This window comes from Trachemys scripta, chromosome 8, assembly GCF_013100865.1.
Source record: "Trachemys scripta elegans isolate TJP31775 chromosome 8, CAS_Tse_1.0, whole genome shotgun sequence".
NCBI classification, from domain to species: Eukaryota; Metazoa; Chordata; order Testudines; family Emydidae; genus Trachemys; species Trachemys scripta.
The window spans coordinates 52,709,103-52,726,342 of NC_048305.1; the positions used below are offsets into that span (position 1 = coordinate 52,709,103).

At 47.7% G+C, this 17,240-nt stretch overlaps 1 protein-coding gene across 1 annotated transcript in view; it reads left to right on the plus strand.

Moving 5' to 3' along the window:
• LHX4 (LIM homeobox 4) overlaps positions 1 to 6,419 on the plus strand; it is a 70,589-nt gene extending 64,170 nt beyond the window's left edge. The window contains exons 4-6 of the mRNA XM_034780208.1: positions 2,532 to 2,686; positions 3,397 to 3,568; positions 5,886 to 6,419. Coding sequence (XP_034636099.1) covers positions 2,532 to 2,686; positions 3,397 to 3,568; positions 5,886 to 6,280 — 722 coding nt within the window. The 3' untranslated portion in view covers positions 6,281 to 6,419. The remainder of the gene's footprint in view (positions 1 to 2,531; positions 2,687 to 3,396; positions 3,569 to 5,885) is intronic.
• Positions 6,420 to 17,240: the final 10,821 nt, after the last annotated feature.

Here is a 17,240-nt window from a genome sequence, read left to right on the forward strand (position 1 = left end):
TATCTGACGATCAATAGTTATCGCTTGTGCTGACTGCTTCTTCTTTTGTTTGATTGTTTTGTTGAGACTACCAAATGATTTGAAATTATGCCTTTCTATGGGCTCAAAGAGGTCTCCCTCGCCCCTTTGCAGCCTCCTGGTTACGAACGGCTTCATTTATTGCGTGCCAATCTCTCTTATCATGCACAAACCTGTACTTTCAGATGGAGCCACAGTAGACATTGCAATGTTCACAAGTGACTGTTGTGTGGGCTTGTTCCAGTGCTAAACGGATTTGTCATTCTTTAGGTCACAAAACATAATACCTTGGACAGCAATTTCATCTGCAGCCATGTGCTTTGTGGTAGCTGCTTTGTGGAGATCAAAGGCTGAATTCCACACCTTTGTTTTGTCACAGCTGTTACAGCTGCCTTAAATCGTGCAGTCAGGTAATCCTTGGTCAGAGTCACATCTTTTGTGCAAAGATGCTGATGATTCCTACAGGCCTCGTTCAGAGATTGCTCAAGGGCCATGTCATGGTGTAAGTACCCCACTGAAGAGTCTGGTACACTTCTTCCTATCAGCTTGGGCACAATCTATATCTGGCTTCTCCTCCAGAGATCTGGCTTCTGCTACATTTACACAACCCATCTGGCATAATTCATATGACCACACTGTCATAGTGGGATCATCTCTGCAAATGTCTCAAGCTCCATGGACTTGTTATTGCCTCTCTTTGCTGCTATGTAATCCATCAGCGACTAGGAGCAATGTAGTTTTTCCAGGATGGAAATGTATCTGAACAGTTTTTTCCTTGGGTATCGGAAGTATCCATGAGCCAGTGCAATGCTTGGGTGCTGTTCATCAAGTCTGCCAGAGCATTCTGTGCTTCCAATCTGTGTTCTCAGTGAGCCTGCTCCACATCTTCAAATGCTTCAATGCATGTTCGAGCCTTCTCCAAGATGTGTCATTTCTCATCTTCTGGAAGAATCATCATTGTGCATGGAATCGCCAAGTGCTACCCACTTCAAGTGAGTCATCGCCTCATTCATAAGTTTGTGCATTCTAATGCCATGGATATATGCTTTCCCTCTTAGAGCATGGCTGAAGCACCACAGATGCTGGCTTCCACAAGGATATCTTCAAACCCATTCTCCTGCGTCACACTGCCTGTATCACACATGACATTTGCTACATGATGCATGCCTCCCTTCTCAAGGTGGTTATCATCAAATCTGTTTTGATTCCTCCATTTAATTAACAGTGCTTTGCAGTAGATTGCTTCACCATACACGACACAGGTCCAGTCTTGGCCCAGAGAGTGGAACATATCCTGAAAACATTTCATCCTGGTGTGCACTGTGTTAACATCAGTTGTCAGTGGAGGAGTCATTGGACAGTAGCCAATATTCATAAAATAGCAGACAGAAAAACTTTTCTACAAATAATGACAAATATTTAGATGTATTACATGGCACAAAAAAGCTTATACTGTTGTGCAACCACAGACTTTTGCTTTAATTGAAGGCAAAAAAGTACAGGAAAATGCATAAAATATATCACATGGGACAAAATATTTCCCAAAATTTCCAAAACAGTACTAGTTTGAGGACATAGTTGCACGATCAGTTGTATTTAAAAGCTTTCTGCCAATTTTGGTCAAAATTAGACTGTTTCTTCAAGTTATGGCCCTTTTTGTGATTTTATGATTTTTTTTGGTTTGGTTGCCCAATAACGTTTAAACATTATGTGATATAGAAAAACTGCACCACTTCCACCATCTATGTCCACACTGGCCATGACCACCAGATACATGCCTAACGTGTGGGAGCAATGAACTTTTTCCAGCTGAGGGGTTGCCCTAACTCATAAATGAGACCCCTTTTTAAAATCTGGCTGGTAGACTACGAAACTTTTAAAATGAGTTGTTCTATTGGAAGGAAAGGGATTAAAATGTGCTCAGGTCCATCTTTATGAGAGGAAGGATGGGCTGGTGGTTAAGATGCAAGACGGGGACTCAGCAGCCCCATGTTCAGCTCCCTGCTCTGCTACAAACTTCATGTGCGGGCAAGTCACTTAGGCCCAGATCCTCAAAGGTATTTAGGTGCCTCACCCTCAGGGAAATCAATGGGAGTGAGGCACCTAAATACCTATGAGGATCTGTGCCTCAGTTCCCACTCTGTACAATGGGAATAATAGCACTGCCCTGCTTCCCAGGGGTGCGGTGAGGGTAAATACATTACAGAGTGCATGGTGCTCAGATACTAGGGTCACAGGGACCAGATAAGGACCTTAGATTGGCTTTCTGTGTTGAAAGAGGAGAATCGTTACACTGTGTCCTTGGAGACCTGGAAGGCCATGTTTTATCAAGACAAAGTCACTGAAAAATGAGGGCTGAATTTTGCAAGCCCCCTATCTCCCAGCCGCAGCTAAGGCTAATTAAAATCAACTGCATCTTGCTTTAGAATTTGACTTTCCTTCTGTGCTGGTCATTGGCCAGCTTCTATTTTGTGCTATCCGTTCCATACTGGTAAGAAATTGTTCTATTCCAGATGATTCAGAAGCTGGAGCCAAGAGGCCACGAACCACCATCACAGCCAAACAGTTGGAAACGTTAAAAAATGCCTATAAAAACTCCCCCAAACCCGCCAGGCACGTGCGGGAGCAGCTGTCCTCGGAGACAGGGCTGGACATGAGAGTGGTGCAGGTGAGACCGCTGCAGTATTTTTCCGTTCCCTCCTTGTCCCGACCAAGCTGTGCACATCACATTCCCCTGACAGTGCACAACCCCCGCACTGAATTCCAAGGTAGCATGGAAGGAAGCCAGGCCAGAAAGCTGGATAAGCAGTAAGGCCCCCATCCTGTGACTGACAGCCCGTGGCTGGACTGCTGAGCATGTACACTGCCCCAGGGCTCCAGAGGATGCATCTGTCCACCACCTTGATCATAGCACAGGATCTGAACCAATGAGTTAAATCTCCCTGTTTATTAGCAGTAAGCAGTGAATTAGATGTGAGTTTGCAATGCCAGCAAAAAACGGGTACTGCATGTTTGGATGCATATCCCAAGGAGATCTGCCATTGGGCGGGAGGCAACTGACCCACTCTGTGGGCCTGAAATGCTGAATACTGGGTCTGAGCCTTGGACAAGTTTGGATGCAGAACTGGATCTGGGTGTTGTGGCTCGGGCCCATTTCTACATGCTGTATCCAACCTGGAACCCCTCAGACTAGGGCAAAGTTCAGCTCTGAATCCACCAGCCTTGGCGCCCTAAGCTGCAGGGGAACTGGGCTCCTGGGTCTGAACCATCTTGAACTTCAGGGAGGTTCGGAGCCAGCCCTGAATTTTTCTGTCCAGGCCAATCTTTTTCTCCCTGCGCGTGCTCCTCTCAGTGCCTTCTGGGACTCTGTCTCTCCAGGTCTGGTTTCAAAACAGGCGGGCCAAAGAAAAACGGCTCAAGAAGGATGCTGGGCGGCACCGCTGGGGCCAGTTCTACAAGAGCGTGAAGAGGACCCGCGGGGGCAGCAAACACGAGAAGGAGAGCTCTGCGGAGGACTGTGGGGTTAGTGACAGTGAGCTGAGCTTCCGAGGTGAGCGGGGCAGGAAGGCCGGGTGGAGGGCGGGGGTGGTGAAGGTGGGAAGAGATGGGTTGCAAAGGTTGGGCCCCAAGGGGTTCCTGCAGTGTGGGATGATTTCCTGTGCTTAGGCACAGTTCAGCATCCCACATTGAGAAGAATGCCTGGATTTCTCTTGCACCAGAAACGGGAATGATTCTTGAAACCGATGTCCCATCTGAAGATGTACAAGTTAATCTCATGGCTGGTGGCTCCTTGGGGCTTTCTGCACTAGAGGAAAATGATTAATTATTGGCCTGTATCCTGCACGGCCAGAAACCCCTCTAGCAATGGAGCTAGGAACTGACATGCACTTACTGAGGGGGTGTTCATTCTGAGCCCCAGCAAAGGGTCTGCAGCTCCCAGGGGAACTTCCCCAAAAAAGAACTGCTGTGCTGGCCTAGAGCAATGGTCCCTATAGTGAGGGGATGCAGCAGGGCTAGGTGGTATGAACTTAGGATGCACCTCACTGTGTAATAGGATATTATGAAGGGAAATATTTTCCTCATCTCTGCTCATGATCCGTCCCACCCCTGAAGCCTGAGGACTGATAGCTCAGATACACTTTTCATGGGCTAACATCCCTGGCAATGCGATTCGTATCTGCATGAATGGCTAGTCCCTGCTGGAAACTCACCTGCCTCAATACGTTAATAAACTCCCCCTCAGACCCACATCAGCAGCCACCTGCAGGCTGGCACAGCTCAGTGGACTTGGACCCTCTTCCATGACAGCTGGATTTCAGCTGTTGTCAAGACTCACTGCAGCAGCCTGACAGCTGATGGAGGGGGGTTCCCCAGAGACTGTACAGGGAGACTTGGAAAAGGATGGTGTAACAGCCCCCACCTTGGCTGGTGCACTGGAAAATGAACCGGGGAACTCTAGAGCTGAAACCATAAGTCTGCAGCTCCAGCTAAGCGGGCAGGCTCTGTGGGCTGGGCACAGGCACCTCCTGTCAGGGCCGGATCCAGGGTTTTGGCCGCCCCAAGCAACCAAAACAAAACGCCGAGATCGCGATCTAAAAAAAGCGCCGCGATCGCGATCTGCGGCGGCAATTCGGCGGGAGGTCCTTCACTCTCAGGCGGAGTGAGGAACTGTCCGCCAAATTGCCGCCGAATACCTGGACCTGTCGCCTCTCTCCGGAGCGGCCGCCCCAAGCACCTGCTTGAGAAGCTGGTACCTGGAGCCGGCCCTGCCTCCTGTGTCACTGGCCTTTCTTCAGGAAGTTCCCCACCCAGGTCTGAACACTAAAGTAGGAATTTGCCATGTAAATACAATGATCACTGTGGACTGTTTTTTAGGCCATTGTTATACTGTGATCAGACGGGTCACATATAGTGAAAAGAATCACGAACAGGATGACCAGATGTCCCGATTTTATAGGGACAGTCCCGATATTTCGGGCTTTTTCTTATATAGGCTCCTATTACTCCCCACCCCCGTCCCGATTTTTTATATTTGCTATCTGGTCACCCTAATCACGAATACTGTATAGGTCTGGCCAGAAACCTATTCCCTGCTGCCCCCTGTATTTCTGATCAGTCAAACCCCAGCATTTTAATGGAACCTAGTTGAAAAAATAACTTTAAAGCAATCATTTTACAATAGTTTAACTTTAAAATGGTCCCTTTGAATCATCGCAGCAAATATACAAGCCACCGGAAATTATTTGGTTATTTCTAGTCTAATGAGAGCCAGCTATGGCTCCCAAACTGGTCTGTAGTGCCTGTGTATCAAGCCTGGTCCATAATTAGTTTACGATGTCCTTTATGAGGGCGAATGCATCTGGCGAGAATCAAGAGACCTTCCCAAAAAGAGGCCGTTATGTGCCACCAGCTTTCATATGACTGAAGAATAAAAGATTTACAGTAATCCTGTCTCATGTTCAGCTGTACAAAAGGCACTACAAGAACAGAGGGAGGTGGGTGGGGTTAGCAAAAGGGTAGAAATAAGCTGTGGTACCATTCAGAATGTATACTTAATTAGTTGCACTATTTACTCTGGCTAAGTACTAAGCAGAGCAGGGAGAGCACATTGGCAGCTGGTGTAAATTGGCATCGCTCTATTGCAACAGAGCTTCCCCAGCTCGTGTCAAGTGAGAATCTAGCTCAGGCTGCCATACAACTGTCCTTCAGTGAGGGACAGTTTCCTTTGAGTATGTGCTCTGTTGGCCCAGCTCATTCCTGGTGTAACCCCACTGACTCCAGTGAAGTTACTCAAGAAATGTGTTTGGCCCTGACTGACCACAGAATGTTTTACACTCATAAATCAATCTTCCTTCTTTCATTCACAGAAGATCAGATCCTCTCTGAGCTTGGCCACACCAATAGAATTTACAGCAATGTTGGGGATGTTGCTAGTGGACAGTTAATGAACGGAAGCTTCTCCATGGATGGGACAGGACAATCTTACCAGGACTTGAGGGATGGAAGCCCCTATGGAATTCCTCAGTCTCCATCTTCCATATCGTCCCTTCCTGCCCATACTCCATTGCTCAATGGTCTGGATTACACAATGGACACTAATTTGGGAATTATAGCACATGGAGGGCAGGGGGTGAGCCAGACACTCAGAGCAATGGCTGGGGGACCAACCTCTGATATTTCTACAGGAAGCAGTGTAGGCTATCCAGACTTTCCAACAAGTCCTGCTTCTTGGCTTGATGAAATGGATCATCCTCCTTTTTAAATATCTCCTGCTTCCCACCCCGTCCCACTCATTCTTTTGGCCTGAAAGTGTGCTCAAACTAGCAAAAGAGACAACAAGCGACCTTCAAGAATCCCAGACATATTGCACAGGAAAATTTCCATTATTTTCAATGGGAATCCACCACTGGCTCCTGGAGGGTTGTGAAATGATAGCGTGGTGTTTTTTTCCTTTTCACTTGGGGAGTGGGAGGGCAGGAGACACCCTTCTGAACACAGCACACTGGCATAAAGTATCTGGTTCTAGGTTTTCAGGCTCATAGTAAAACACAAACTCATTGATTCTCTCCAGGTCAAAGACTCTTTGTTGTTGAGTGCTTTTGAAGCACAGGTTGGCTGGCTCAGCAGATCTTGGCTATTATGAACTCCAGGTCAGTTGGTGCTCTCTTACTTGGAGTTGAACGAATTATAAATGCCTCCAAAACCCTTGTTCTTATCAGGAATGGACTGTGCATGGGCAGTTGAACTGACCTTCCCCGTAGATATGGAAATGCAGCGTTTCCAATGCCAGGCCACGCTTACCAAGCACTATACCTTTACCAAGGGCAGGGGTCTGACCCAAAAGGGCAGAGTAAATAATAACAACCCTGGGGGAGAAAAGTTATCAAGATTTTTTCAGTATAAAAATGTGATTTTCCTCCCTTCTCCACTGAATATTAACATTGGCTATTTGGATAAAAAAGTTCATGAATGTGATTGAATGGCTATCAGGCCAAGGAGCAGTCCTACTGCAAGCATTGGGTCAAAGCACTAGACAAGTACCAGGGGTGAAAGTTACCCATGTGCAATGGGCCAGCACAAGGGCTATGTGCCACTTAAGCCCTCAGTATAAGGCTAAGTGGTGCAAAGACTTTGTACTGGCCCCTCTGCAAAGGGTGAGATTTTACACTGGACAATACCTTGTGTTAGAACGTGTTAACCCCACAATAACTGCAGTGTTCAAAATCATGTCAGTGGTCATGACTAACCACACTCTGGAAATGACCTTTATCAGCTGATATGAATCTAACCCCAACAGTCCTTGTCCACATTGAGTGCTAACATGATTTACATCATTAACGTTTATATTACAGTAGAGCCCAGAGGTCGCATTGTGCCAGGTACTGTACAGACAGTCCCTGTCCCAGTGAGCTCTCAGTCTAACTAGGCAAGACAGATCATGTGTGGGAGGGGAAACAGAGAGGTGACAGGATGTGCCCCAGGCCACAAGGCTAATTTAATAGCAAAGCCAAGATTAGAATGCAGGTCTCCCGACTCCCAGTCTGGTACCACACCACACTGCTGCACTATCGGAGCTAACATATTATAACACAATACGTTTTCCCAGTGCAGACAATCCCTAAGTGATTTCATTCTTAGGCCCTTGAGTAAGGTCGGCTGGAATTCGTCCATGGGAGATAATTCAAGACATCCCCTGATGGTCATTTTCCACCCAGCTGGTGCATAAACTGATACTTTCTTGCTTTTAGTAGAAGGCCACGTGCTCCCTCACAGATAAAGCTCCTCGGCCGCCCGCTGATCAGACAGCAAGTCAAATAGTGAGAAAGTGTAATGGAAAGACAATCAATAAAGCCAAATGGTGGTGAGGATGAAGATGGCTCTCAAACCAACCAAGCCACCTAGTGCATGATTCCTTTGGACGAGCCTGCTGTGAAAAAGAGACAGCAAAGCCATCTTCTGTTTTCAAGGGTTATTTTTAGCTACTGGGTTTCAATGTGACTCCACGCTGCCACGATGTCTGTGGTAGAGACATAAACACAGTAGAACTGTTTATTTTAGTGCAAGAGAAGACGGGTGCCTAGTCCCATGAGATTATTATCCTGCTTCCTGGGGAATGGGACTGCTCCATTAATTTATAGCCAATAACTCCACCCCGACTGTTTTGTTCAGAAGCCTTCAGCTCAGCTGAAGGATGGAACTGGTTCTGCCCATGGCACCACAGGGGTTTTATTCCTCGGGTTCATGTCACCAGGAAGTGACCCCCAAGCTGCGTTTGTCTCAGTGCTGCGGGAGAGTGCACGGATGTTCTACATGCAGCTGGCTCTGTGAGTGTTACAGTGCTCTTTGCTAGAGGATGGAGATGCTGAATGTCAAATAGGAGACACTGCAAGGGAGAAGCTAACCTGAGAGGGGCTGCACACTTAGCTCCAGGCTCATCTGGAAATCTTCACACACTCTGGTAGGCTCTTGCAAAAACACATGCATCCGCAGAAGCCACAGGGCCCCTCTTCCCCCCAGCCTGCGGCATTAGAGCAGCTGGAAGGACCCAACCTCTTTCCAATAGGTGAGCTGTGGGTGAGTAGCCCAATCCCGAACACACAGGTGCACCACGACAGGGTCAAAGCTGCTCAGTGACGCTTCCTCTCCTGGGATTTCTCCCCACTCGGAGCTTTTATTGTGGATGAAGATGATTTTGTCCCCATTCCTCCTCAAGCATCCTGTCTGGGGCCGGCCGGGTAGGCTGGAATCATTGGAGAGACTGACGTAGGTCAAGAGGAAAGGTCTTTATTGGCACAGCATGGTTTGGTATTAGATTGTAAGCTCTTCAGGGCAGGGGCTGTGTCTTTCTCTCCATCTGTACAGCACCTATGAACGGTTAATAATAATGCTTGGAGGCTCCAGGGGCCAGCTGGATCTTCCCTCACCAGCTTTGCTGGATCTCACAGACCATCTGCCTCACACTGAGCACCCCTTCCAAGTGGCCCCTGTCACCTAAGCTTTGAAGCATGCCCTGCAGTTTCACTCACACACCTGCTGTGCACCTTGCAAATGCAGCGCCTGATGGCAGGAGAGCCCTGACAGGGATTTCCCAGCCTGACTCGGAGCGCTCCTGCTGGCTGATTTGGAAAGTGGATGAACTCTTCTGGTTGCACGGCTCCTGTTTGCTGCCGGGGGTTGCGCCTGTGGTATGTCACCTGTGGCGCTCGCAAAGGGAGGCTTGCGTTGTTGTGCTTGCCCGGCAGCAGCAATGCCAAGTCACCTGGTCCATCCTGGGGTCAGCTTTCGGTCCACTCGCAGCATAGCCTCAGGTCTCAAATCAATCCTCTTGTGTGGAGCCAAAAGGTGGCCTAGCCAAACCATGTCTAACGGCCAATGGGGAGCTGGACTCGGCCTTTGGATCAAATACCTTTAGCCAAACACAGTGTTTGGGGTCCCAAGGGCCTTAGAGACAGGAAAATTATGCTAAAAATGGCAGCAAGAGGGGCCCTAGCCACAGCCAGATTCCTTTGTACTGCCAGAGCAGCTGGATCTGCCTGGCTTTGAATTCCCTGGCATAGAGGGGTTTTTAGCTGATGCAGAACTGACCTTCCTGGCTCTGGGGCAGGCGGGCATTTCAGGTGCATGGCTGGAGCATTCTGCACTCTGCTTATCCCAGCTGGTGTATGGTCTCTTGCTGGACTGTTGCCTGGTGCATAGGGTACAGCAGCCCACCAGCTGGGAAGATCTGCGCTAAGACTCAAAAGCCCTGTGACCAGCTCCCTGAGGGCCCTCTCCTGTCCCACATCCCCTGCTGCAGCTATGACGACGGGACAGTCACTACAGCAAAGGGCTAGGAGAGAGCCAGAGGGTAGCTAGAAAACCAGCTGGCGGAAGCTGTATATGTGAGTATGTTACAACACCCTACCCCTTCTTTCACATATCCCATCTAATACCTTTCTCTGGCTCCTTAGCATTTGGGTTCCTCCTGCTCAGACTCCCTGACATAGCATTAATTTGTGTGCAAGAGGGTCTAAAGGATTCTAAGCACCCAACCCAGTTTCCATTGAAGTCAATAGAAAGATGCTTATTGACTTCAGTGGAGGCTGGCTTGGGCCACACAACTGAATGGGAACCTAACATATGCATCACCTCTGAACTAGACTCTCTCGCTCTTTCTGGGGCTTCCACATCAGATTTGCTCAGTTGGCATAGAAAGCCAGCGTTGCACATTCAACCTACCTCCCACCAGTGCGTGTCACAACAGAGCTGGGCTTTTCCTGCCTCTTCTATAACAATGATCCTGTGGGCTGAAGGGAGTTGGTGATGCCTTAGGAATCCAGCTCACTCTCTCAGTTCAGCCGTTCTAAACAGAAATCAAGCATTCTTCACCATGAACCAGTAAGCAGTCAGGACCTAATGCCCAAGCATGTTCAGATCTGTCGAGTGAGCTGGTGCCATTTTCACCATCAATTTTCTGAACGTGTTCACATTCAAAACGGTTTCCTCATCTCCCTTAAGGAACGAGGCAGATACAATGTTTATTCATTGCAATTTCTTTACAATTAGTTTTTTGGGAAGAAGAGGTACTGAGACATCCCCATTTCTCGCTGAGTAACTCATTGCTTCCATGTTAAAAGGAGCATTGAACTGAGTTGTTTTGACAATGATCTACTACTGGCAGAACAGGAGTGCTTGGGTTGCATTATTACAGTTTTATCTTTTTAACTTGGCAGGAATGAATCTAAAACACAAAAGCCGGGGCTTCCCCAAACCACCAATTTTCTGTCCTCTCTCTGGAGGCTACACAACCACAATTGACTAACCAGAGCTGGGCTGGGATCACTCATGATGCTGGTGAATAAAAAAAAAAAAAAAAAAAGCCATGTCACTAGTGAGCAGAAATGGCTCCAGGGAAGAGAGGAGAACGATTTATGCCAAATAGGTTAGATCAAAATCAGAAAAGGAAAGATTTTACTTTAACTGTATTGCAAGCAATAAAACGTGCAAATAGAGAACTGTATACAAGTAGTGGACAATGCCAGTGTACAACAGGGAGTTGAGAAGCTTTATGCATATAGCGGTTCCAGCCCAGAACATAGAAGTATAAGGAAATAACGTGGCTGAGATGTTCAGCTCTGTCTAGTGACCCCCTCTCTTAATGGTACATGGTGTCTTCTTCCCCTAAATGGCTTTGAAAAATCTCAGCCTGCCTATGTAGCCTTGTATTGCATACGGCTGTAACATGGCCTGAATTCTGTAGGGGTTCAAATGGTGCTCAAAGCTATGTGTAGGGGTGTGTCAGAAAGAGGAGCATAACGTGCCAATTTGGTACTCTTTGTGGGTCAAATTGAGCTGGGGATACAACAGTCCCTGAAGTCAATGGGAGCTGTGCGTACTTAGGGAAGGGCTAGATTTGAGCCTAGGCATGGTGGGGTTAGTGCAACATTAATGTGTTTGTGTGCCCTCCACTTACATCAGAAGGGAGATAAGCCAGGCTAGTTTTCATCCAGTTGGTGAGGGTAACAATAGCAATAAAGACCCAGTGGCATGGACCATGGCATGGGCTGGCAACCCAGGTATGTACCCAAGGTCCCTGGTGGGCTTGTACTGCGACAGCTACCCCAGGCCAGAGCCCGCCCTGCCATGTCCTCACTATCACTGTTCCCCACAACAGCTAGATGAAAGCTCTCTTTGCGTCAATCACACTTTTAGTTGTGGTGTACCCATACCCTGATGCGCTCTTGTTAGTGGATTTCCGATGCCTCCTCTTTCCTCCAGGGCTCAATAGAAATGATTCTAAGATGCTGTAGACTCTAATAAAAAATGAGATCATCTTGATAGCTGATATTTTTTAAACCCTCCTGTAGCTTTTAATGCTGGCGTACAAGTTCTAAAGGATGGTTCAAACCCTACTATGGCCAAAGGGTGTCATGTTCTAGTGAACCCTATAGGACTTTTCCATAAAGATCTATGGATGGATTTTCAAAAGGCCCAAGATTCGGCCAAACACAGATCCCACTGCCTTTCAATAGACCCTGTGCTCCTCAGGCGCTTTTGGAAATCCGATCTTACCTCTCTAGTCTTTGTTTTAGTCAACAAAGCTCTGATCCAGGTGCCCCCTATTGGCAAGTGCGGCCCCTTGTAGAGTGTGCCCACAGAGTGCCAGATGAGTGTAGCTTCCACCCTGAGCCACTCAAGTGGCTTGTAGCCAGCTGCCCCTGCAATTTACACCATAAGGTCACCAGCAAAAGTATCCCAGAGAACTCCCTGGGCACCAGAACTTCTTCCTCCAGGCTCCAGTCACTGGCAATTGGCTGGGGCCTGTAGGAAGGATTAAAGCCTGGTATAAATGACCCCTGCCCCTCAACCAGAAACTGCATTGACTAAGCACACAGTAATCTGTCTCTCCCCCTTAGTGGCCCCCTGAAGAGCCAGGTCCTCAGAAAGAACACTCCAGTGTAAGCTGCTCTAATGTAGGGCATCCCATTGTCACAGCTCTTTGCTCTTCACCAGGCAAAGCAGCATAGAACTCATTGCTCTAGCATCGCTGGTCAGTGGAGGCAGGTGGGGGTGGGTGGGGGTGGGGGGAGAAGATGCTCATGTTTAAACATTGCACTTTAAAAGCTGCAACCAGTGGGCTGAAGAAGAATTGAGTGAAGCAGAAATGGGCTGTGGTTTACTGCCTGCTGTCAAAGGGCTCTGGGCATGCTGGAAGCTAAACGAAAAGCACCTCAGCCGCACACACTCCCTCTCGCTCGGATTTGCCAGTTGGTTTCCTCTGCAGGAGTTGCTCCAACTGCACTGACTCAGCGACTGAGGGAAAAACAGAGCTCAGCAACCCCGCTGCCAGGCTGCCTGGCAGCACCTCCACATTGGCCACCCTCTCTGCTAGTCGCTGGTGAATGAGCTAGCTTCCTGCAGCAAGCTTCGCCTGGGACCATGAGCTCTCAGCGCTCCTCAGGCCTTCCCCCCAAAGGCTCACACCCACAGACACCTGCTCTGTCCGCGGAAGAGAGACCCAGGACAAACATAGCATCGTGGACCCTGTAGCACGGAAGCTGCTTGTATTTTTTTTTTTAAATGCAGTTTCTACTGTAGTATGGCTCCCCAGGCTCTTTTCCACAGCTCGACGATCCCTCCTCCCCGGTCCACCACAGCCACCCATTGCAGTGTAAATTTTGTACAGTTCCAAAAGTGAAGTCTTGTTTCCTGGGAAAAAAAATAAATCATTAAAAACTTACTTATTGCCATGTGTCTTTGGAAAGCAAAACAGAACCTGGTGCATTTCTTTGTATTATGCCTCCTGTGCGTTGGCATGAGATGTGTATGGTCCAAACAAAAAGCTCTGTGAAATAAATATGGAAAGTTCTTTAGCAGCTGATATCTCCTGCTTTTTCTTCTGTGCCGCTAGTTTAAATCAAAGTTTCTCCCACCCACGGACTGGAGACGAGCCGTAACACTGTACCCTTCCTGTAGCACTTTTCATCCAAGGATCGCCAAGAGCTTCACAAGACTAGTGAACTTAGCACCATCTTCTGAAGTACCTTTGGTGCCGACCACTATCAGAGACAGGATAACAGACTAGACGGACAACTTGTTTTCCCAAATCTGGCCATTCCTACATTCCTAAGCCTCACCATACTGCTGTGAAGTAGGTGTCTATTAGCTGCCCCCTATTACCGATGGGGAACCCGAGACACAGAGAAATTGAGCCTGAGATTTTTGAAAGAAGGGAAAGGAAATTAGACACCCAACTCCCATTGAGTTCCTTGGAACTGGGCACCTAACCCCTGAAGCACCTTTTCAAAGCCACTAGATCTCACAGTGCAATGAGAACCGATCCCACAAATCCAAGCTCAAATGACTTATCATTTTTAAACATTTTTTGTCACTGACCAAGAGAGGCCCTACCTCAAACAGCTTTCTAGCCCCCTGCAAACAAAGCTCCGGCTAACAGGGATGGGAAAGCACAGGCACAGCTGCTGGGGAGAAGGGATTACTGGAAGATATGCAGCTGAAGGAGGAGAGAGGGGTGCATGACAGCTGAGGACCAGGAGTCCATTCCAGGCTAAGGGGAGCAAAGCGCGTTGGGGGTGTGTGTACTATACCATACTCCTTTCTGCACCCCTCGGTGACTAGAGGTCACTAATAAATGGGCACTGTCAAGCCATTATGTTTGTGCAGTGCTTAGCACAAAGGGGGCTGGGTCCGAGTCTGGGGTGCCTATACCTCTCTACCATAACCAGTAAAGGCTGTGGCAATAAGGCCTTCAAACGTCCTGTCAGGAAGGGTCTCTTTTGGGGCCTCAATATTCACTTTAAAAATCGATCTGTTCAACACACCCCACAAAGCTCTGCACAGACCCGCGGGGTCTGACGCCCAGAGAGGGAAGCAAACAACTAGCCGCCACATTGACCTCTGCTGTGTTAGAAGGGGAAGGGTGGGAGCAAACAGGTAAGTAGAGACACTTCCTCTTTTGGCACCTAAGCCAGCCTCACTAGCTGGGATCCCACAGTGAAGGGGGAGGGGGAATAAAAGTGCAAGTAGAACAGGAGGAAAACGGACACACAAACTGGATTTCATATGTTCCAAACAGCGTCCTTTTGACTGGCTACCTTTCCCCCCACCTTGCAGGCCCATGTTTACAGGGACCATGACACTTGTTTCTGTAGCCATGGCTAAGTCTTCCCAGGCTTTATAATGTTTCCAAATTTGTCAATTTGTAAACTCCCCTCCCCACCCCCGGCACTATCCATTCCCTCTATACAGCTCAGCTCTTGGGGGGCTGTATGAGCCCCTCACTCACTCTGTGATCTCCTATTCTGGGCAGCAGGTTTCAGAGTGGTAGTCTGTATCAGCAAAAAGAACGAGGAGTACTTGTGGCATCCAAATAAAATGGTTAGTCTCTAAGGTGCCACAAGTACTCCTCGTTCTTTTTGTTCTGGGTAGGGTGACCAGATAGCAACTGTGAAAAAACGGGACAGTGGGTGGGGGGTAATAGGTGCCTCTAGAAGAAAAAGTCCCAAAAAATAGGACTGTCCCTTTAAAAACGGGACATCTGGTCACCTTAGTTCTGAGAAATTAAGTAACAGGATGGACATTACTACAAAGCAGAAGCATCTGAGCAGCACGTTCCCAGGCACATAACTGGAGTGCCGGTCATGGAGGGAGGTTCCTCCGCAGTGCTGCGCGTTGCTTCTGCCTCACCCTGGGCCAAACTTAGCTTTCAGCTACCCCGCTGCAATCCCATTGCCCTCAGTTGCATTACACTGGATATCAATGAGGGCAGAGCTGGTCTGGTACTGGATGTGCCGGAAATGGGATTTTGGAAGCTGGAATTCCATTGGTTTTCCAGGAGGCCCTCAGCACATGGCTGCTTTAGTAAACAGAACAGAACAGGAGGGACAAGGGCTTTCCGTGCCTGAAGAAACAGAAATGATGAATAAAAATAGGCCGTCTCCTACCACTTCTCCCAGTTGGCTCTCTTAGCACTTCTATATAGCCGCTTGCAGCCTTTCACCGCCAGCCACAGAGCAGAGCTGTGCACTATGCCGCAGTAGCATGAAATAAATGACGCAGGAAAACGAATGCTTTGTCCATTTCAGGGGCCTGCCCACACACTACTCACACTTGCGGGAGTATTTAGAACTATACCACTTGTGGAGCGAGGCCCTTCCTACACGAGGGTGTGGTGGCTTTATATATTTTAATCATTTTAACATTTAATGCTTCTCAATTAAAGTGATTTCCTGGAGTGGATGCCAAGCTTAGTTTGTATGCGCATTAACCACTTTGTGTATCGGTAGTTAAAGGCACTGAGGGATTTAAACAGCAATCCACAAGGCTGCTGGGGAAAGGTTTGGCAGAATAAAGCAGATTATAAACAATAATATATGTCTCGCTCTTTTTTTTTGGAAGGGCTCCAAACTCACAAACAGACCTAAAGTGCTATAAACATCTCCAGGCCTAAGCTCCACAAATGTACTGCATGAAAGCCGTGGGCAATGCTGCTGCCACTTTTCATCCATGCGCACGTGTATTTTAAGAGAGCTTTTTATTACACAAACTGTCCATCAAAGAGAACCTCCCTGAGGAAGATTAAAATGCAAACAGGGATAACCTTCAATGTGAAAGGAAAAATAAATCCCAGGCAAGGACAAGGTGGCTGCAGCATGTTAAGGCAATACAGGAAGGTGACCTCCTTATTCTTTAACCTCTAACCAGCCCCACAGTGGCACAAGACAGGGTCTTAATTGTGTACAACACTGCATCCAATCCAAAATAAATAGCAGTGTAACCACAGTGAGCTTGGGTTTATATATCCCCCTCACACACGGGTGGATCCAAAAGCAACTGACAAACTTTCAGGATTGTACAAACGTATGTGCACAATATACTTATATACATGTACACACACACGAGAGAGAGGGTACTATACACACTTCACACATATGGAGTTGAGATCTATATAATTAATTGCAGTCATGTGACAAATTGTGGAACCAGGTGATAAACTTATTATGTACCTCTGACCACCACACCGACTTATTTTGACATCCATTTATAAGCAACGCATCACCATCCGATGTGGGCACACTTTGCAGGGGTTGTGTTACTGACATTTCACATAGGAGGACAGAAACTTTTGCACAGTCCCTTGCAGACACAATCATAAAGACAGAGAGATCTGGTCAGTCAGCTAAGTGTTTTCGAGTTTCCAACGCTCAGTCAGTGGAAGGCCTAGGTTAAAGAAGATCTGGCAACTCCTCCTAGCAATGCCCAATTTCACACTATTGTATTCCCAAGAGGAATGTTGGGGGTATACCACTGGATTCTCTAAAGCTTTAATCAAAAATGACGAGGGGGCAGGTGGGAGAGAGAACGCTTCAGTCTCTGTCGAAACACCTACCGTAAGTGACTGGAATTAAACGCTGTTAGTTGTGGTGCACAGGAAAACTTTAATTTTTAACAGCAACTATGTAAGAATTTACATCCGCTAATCCAGATAGTTTGCGGATACTTCTCTAGCTTCATCCTTTAAGCCTGATTGCTGCTGGTCCTCTTCTGTTCTGTGGTTACCCTTAATGCTCCCCTGGAGTTAGTGGAACTTCAGTACGCAACTGCTAACGCTCAGCAGCACGGCACATGTTTATCCCTGGACATACAGTCCCTCCAATGCTCCGCAGCTGTCATGTGGTTAAACACAGCTGGAGGCTAAACAACTTCTTAACAAACAGAAATGG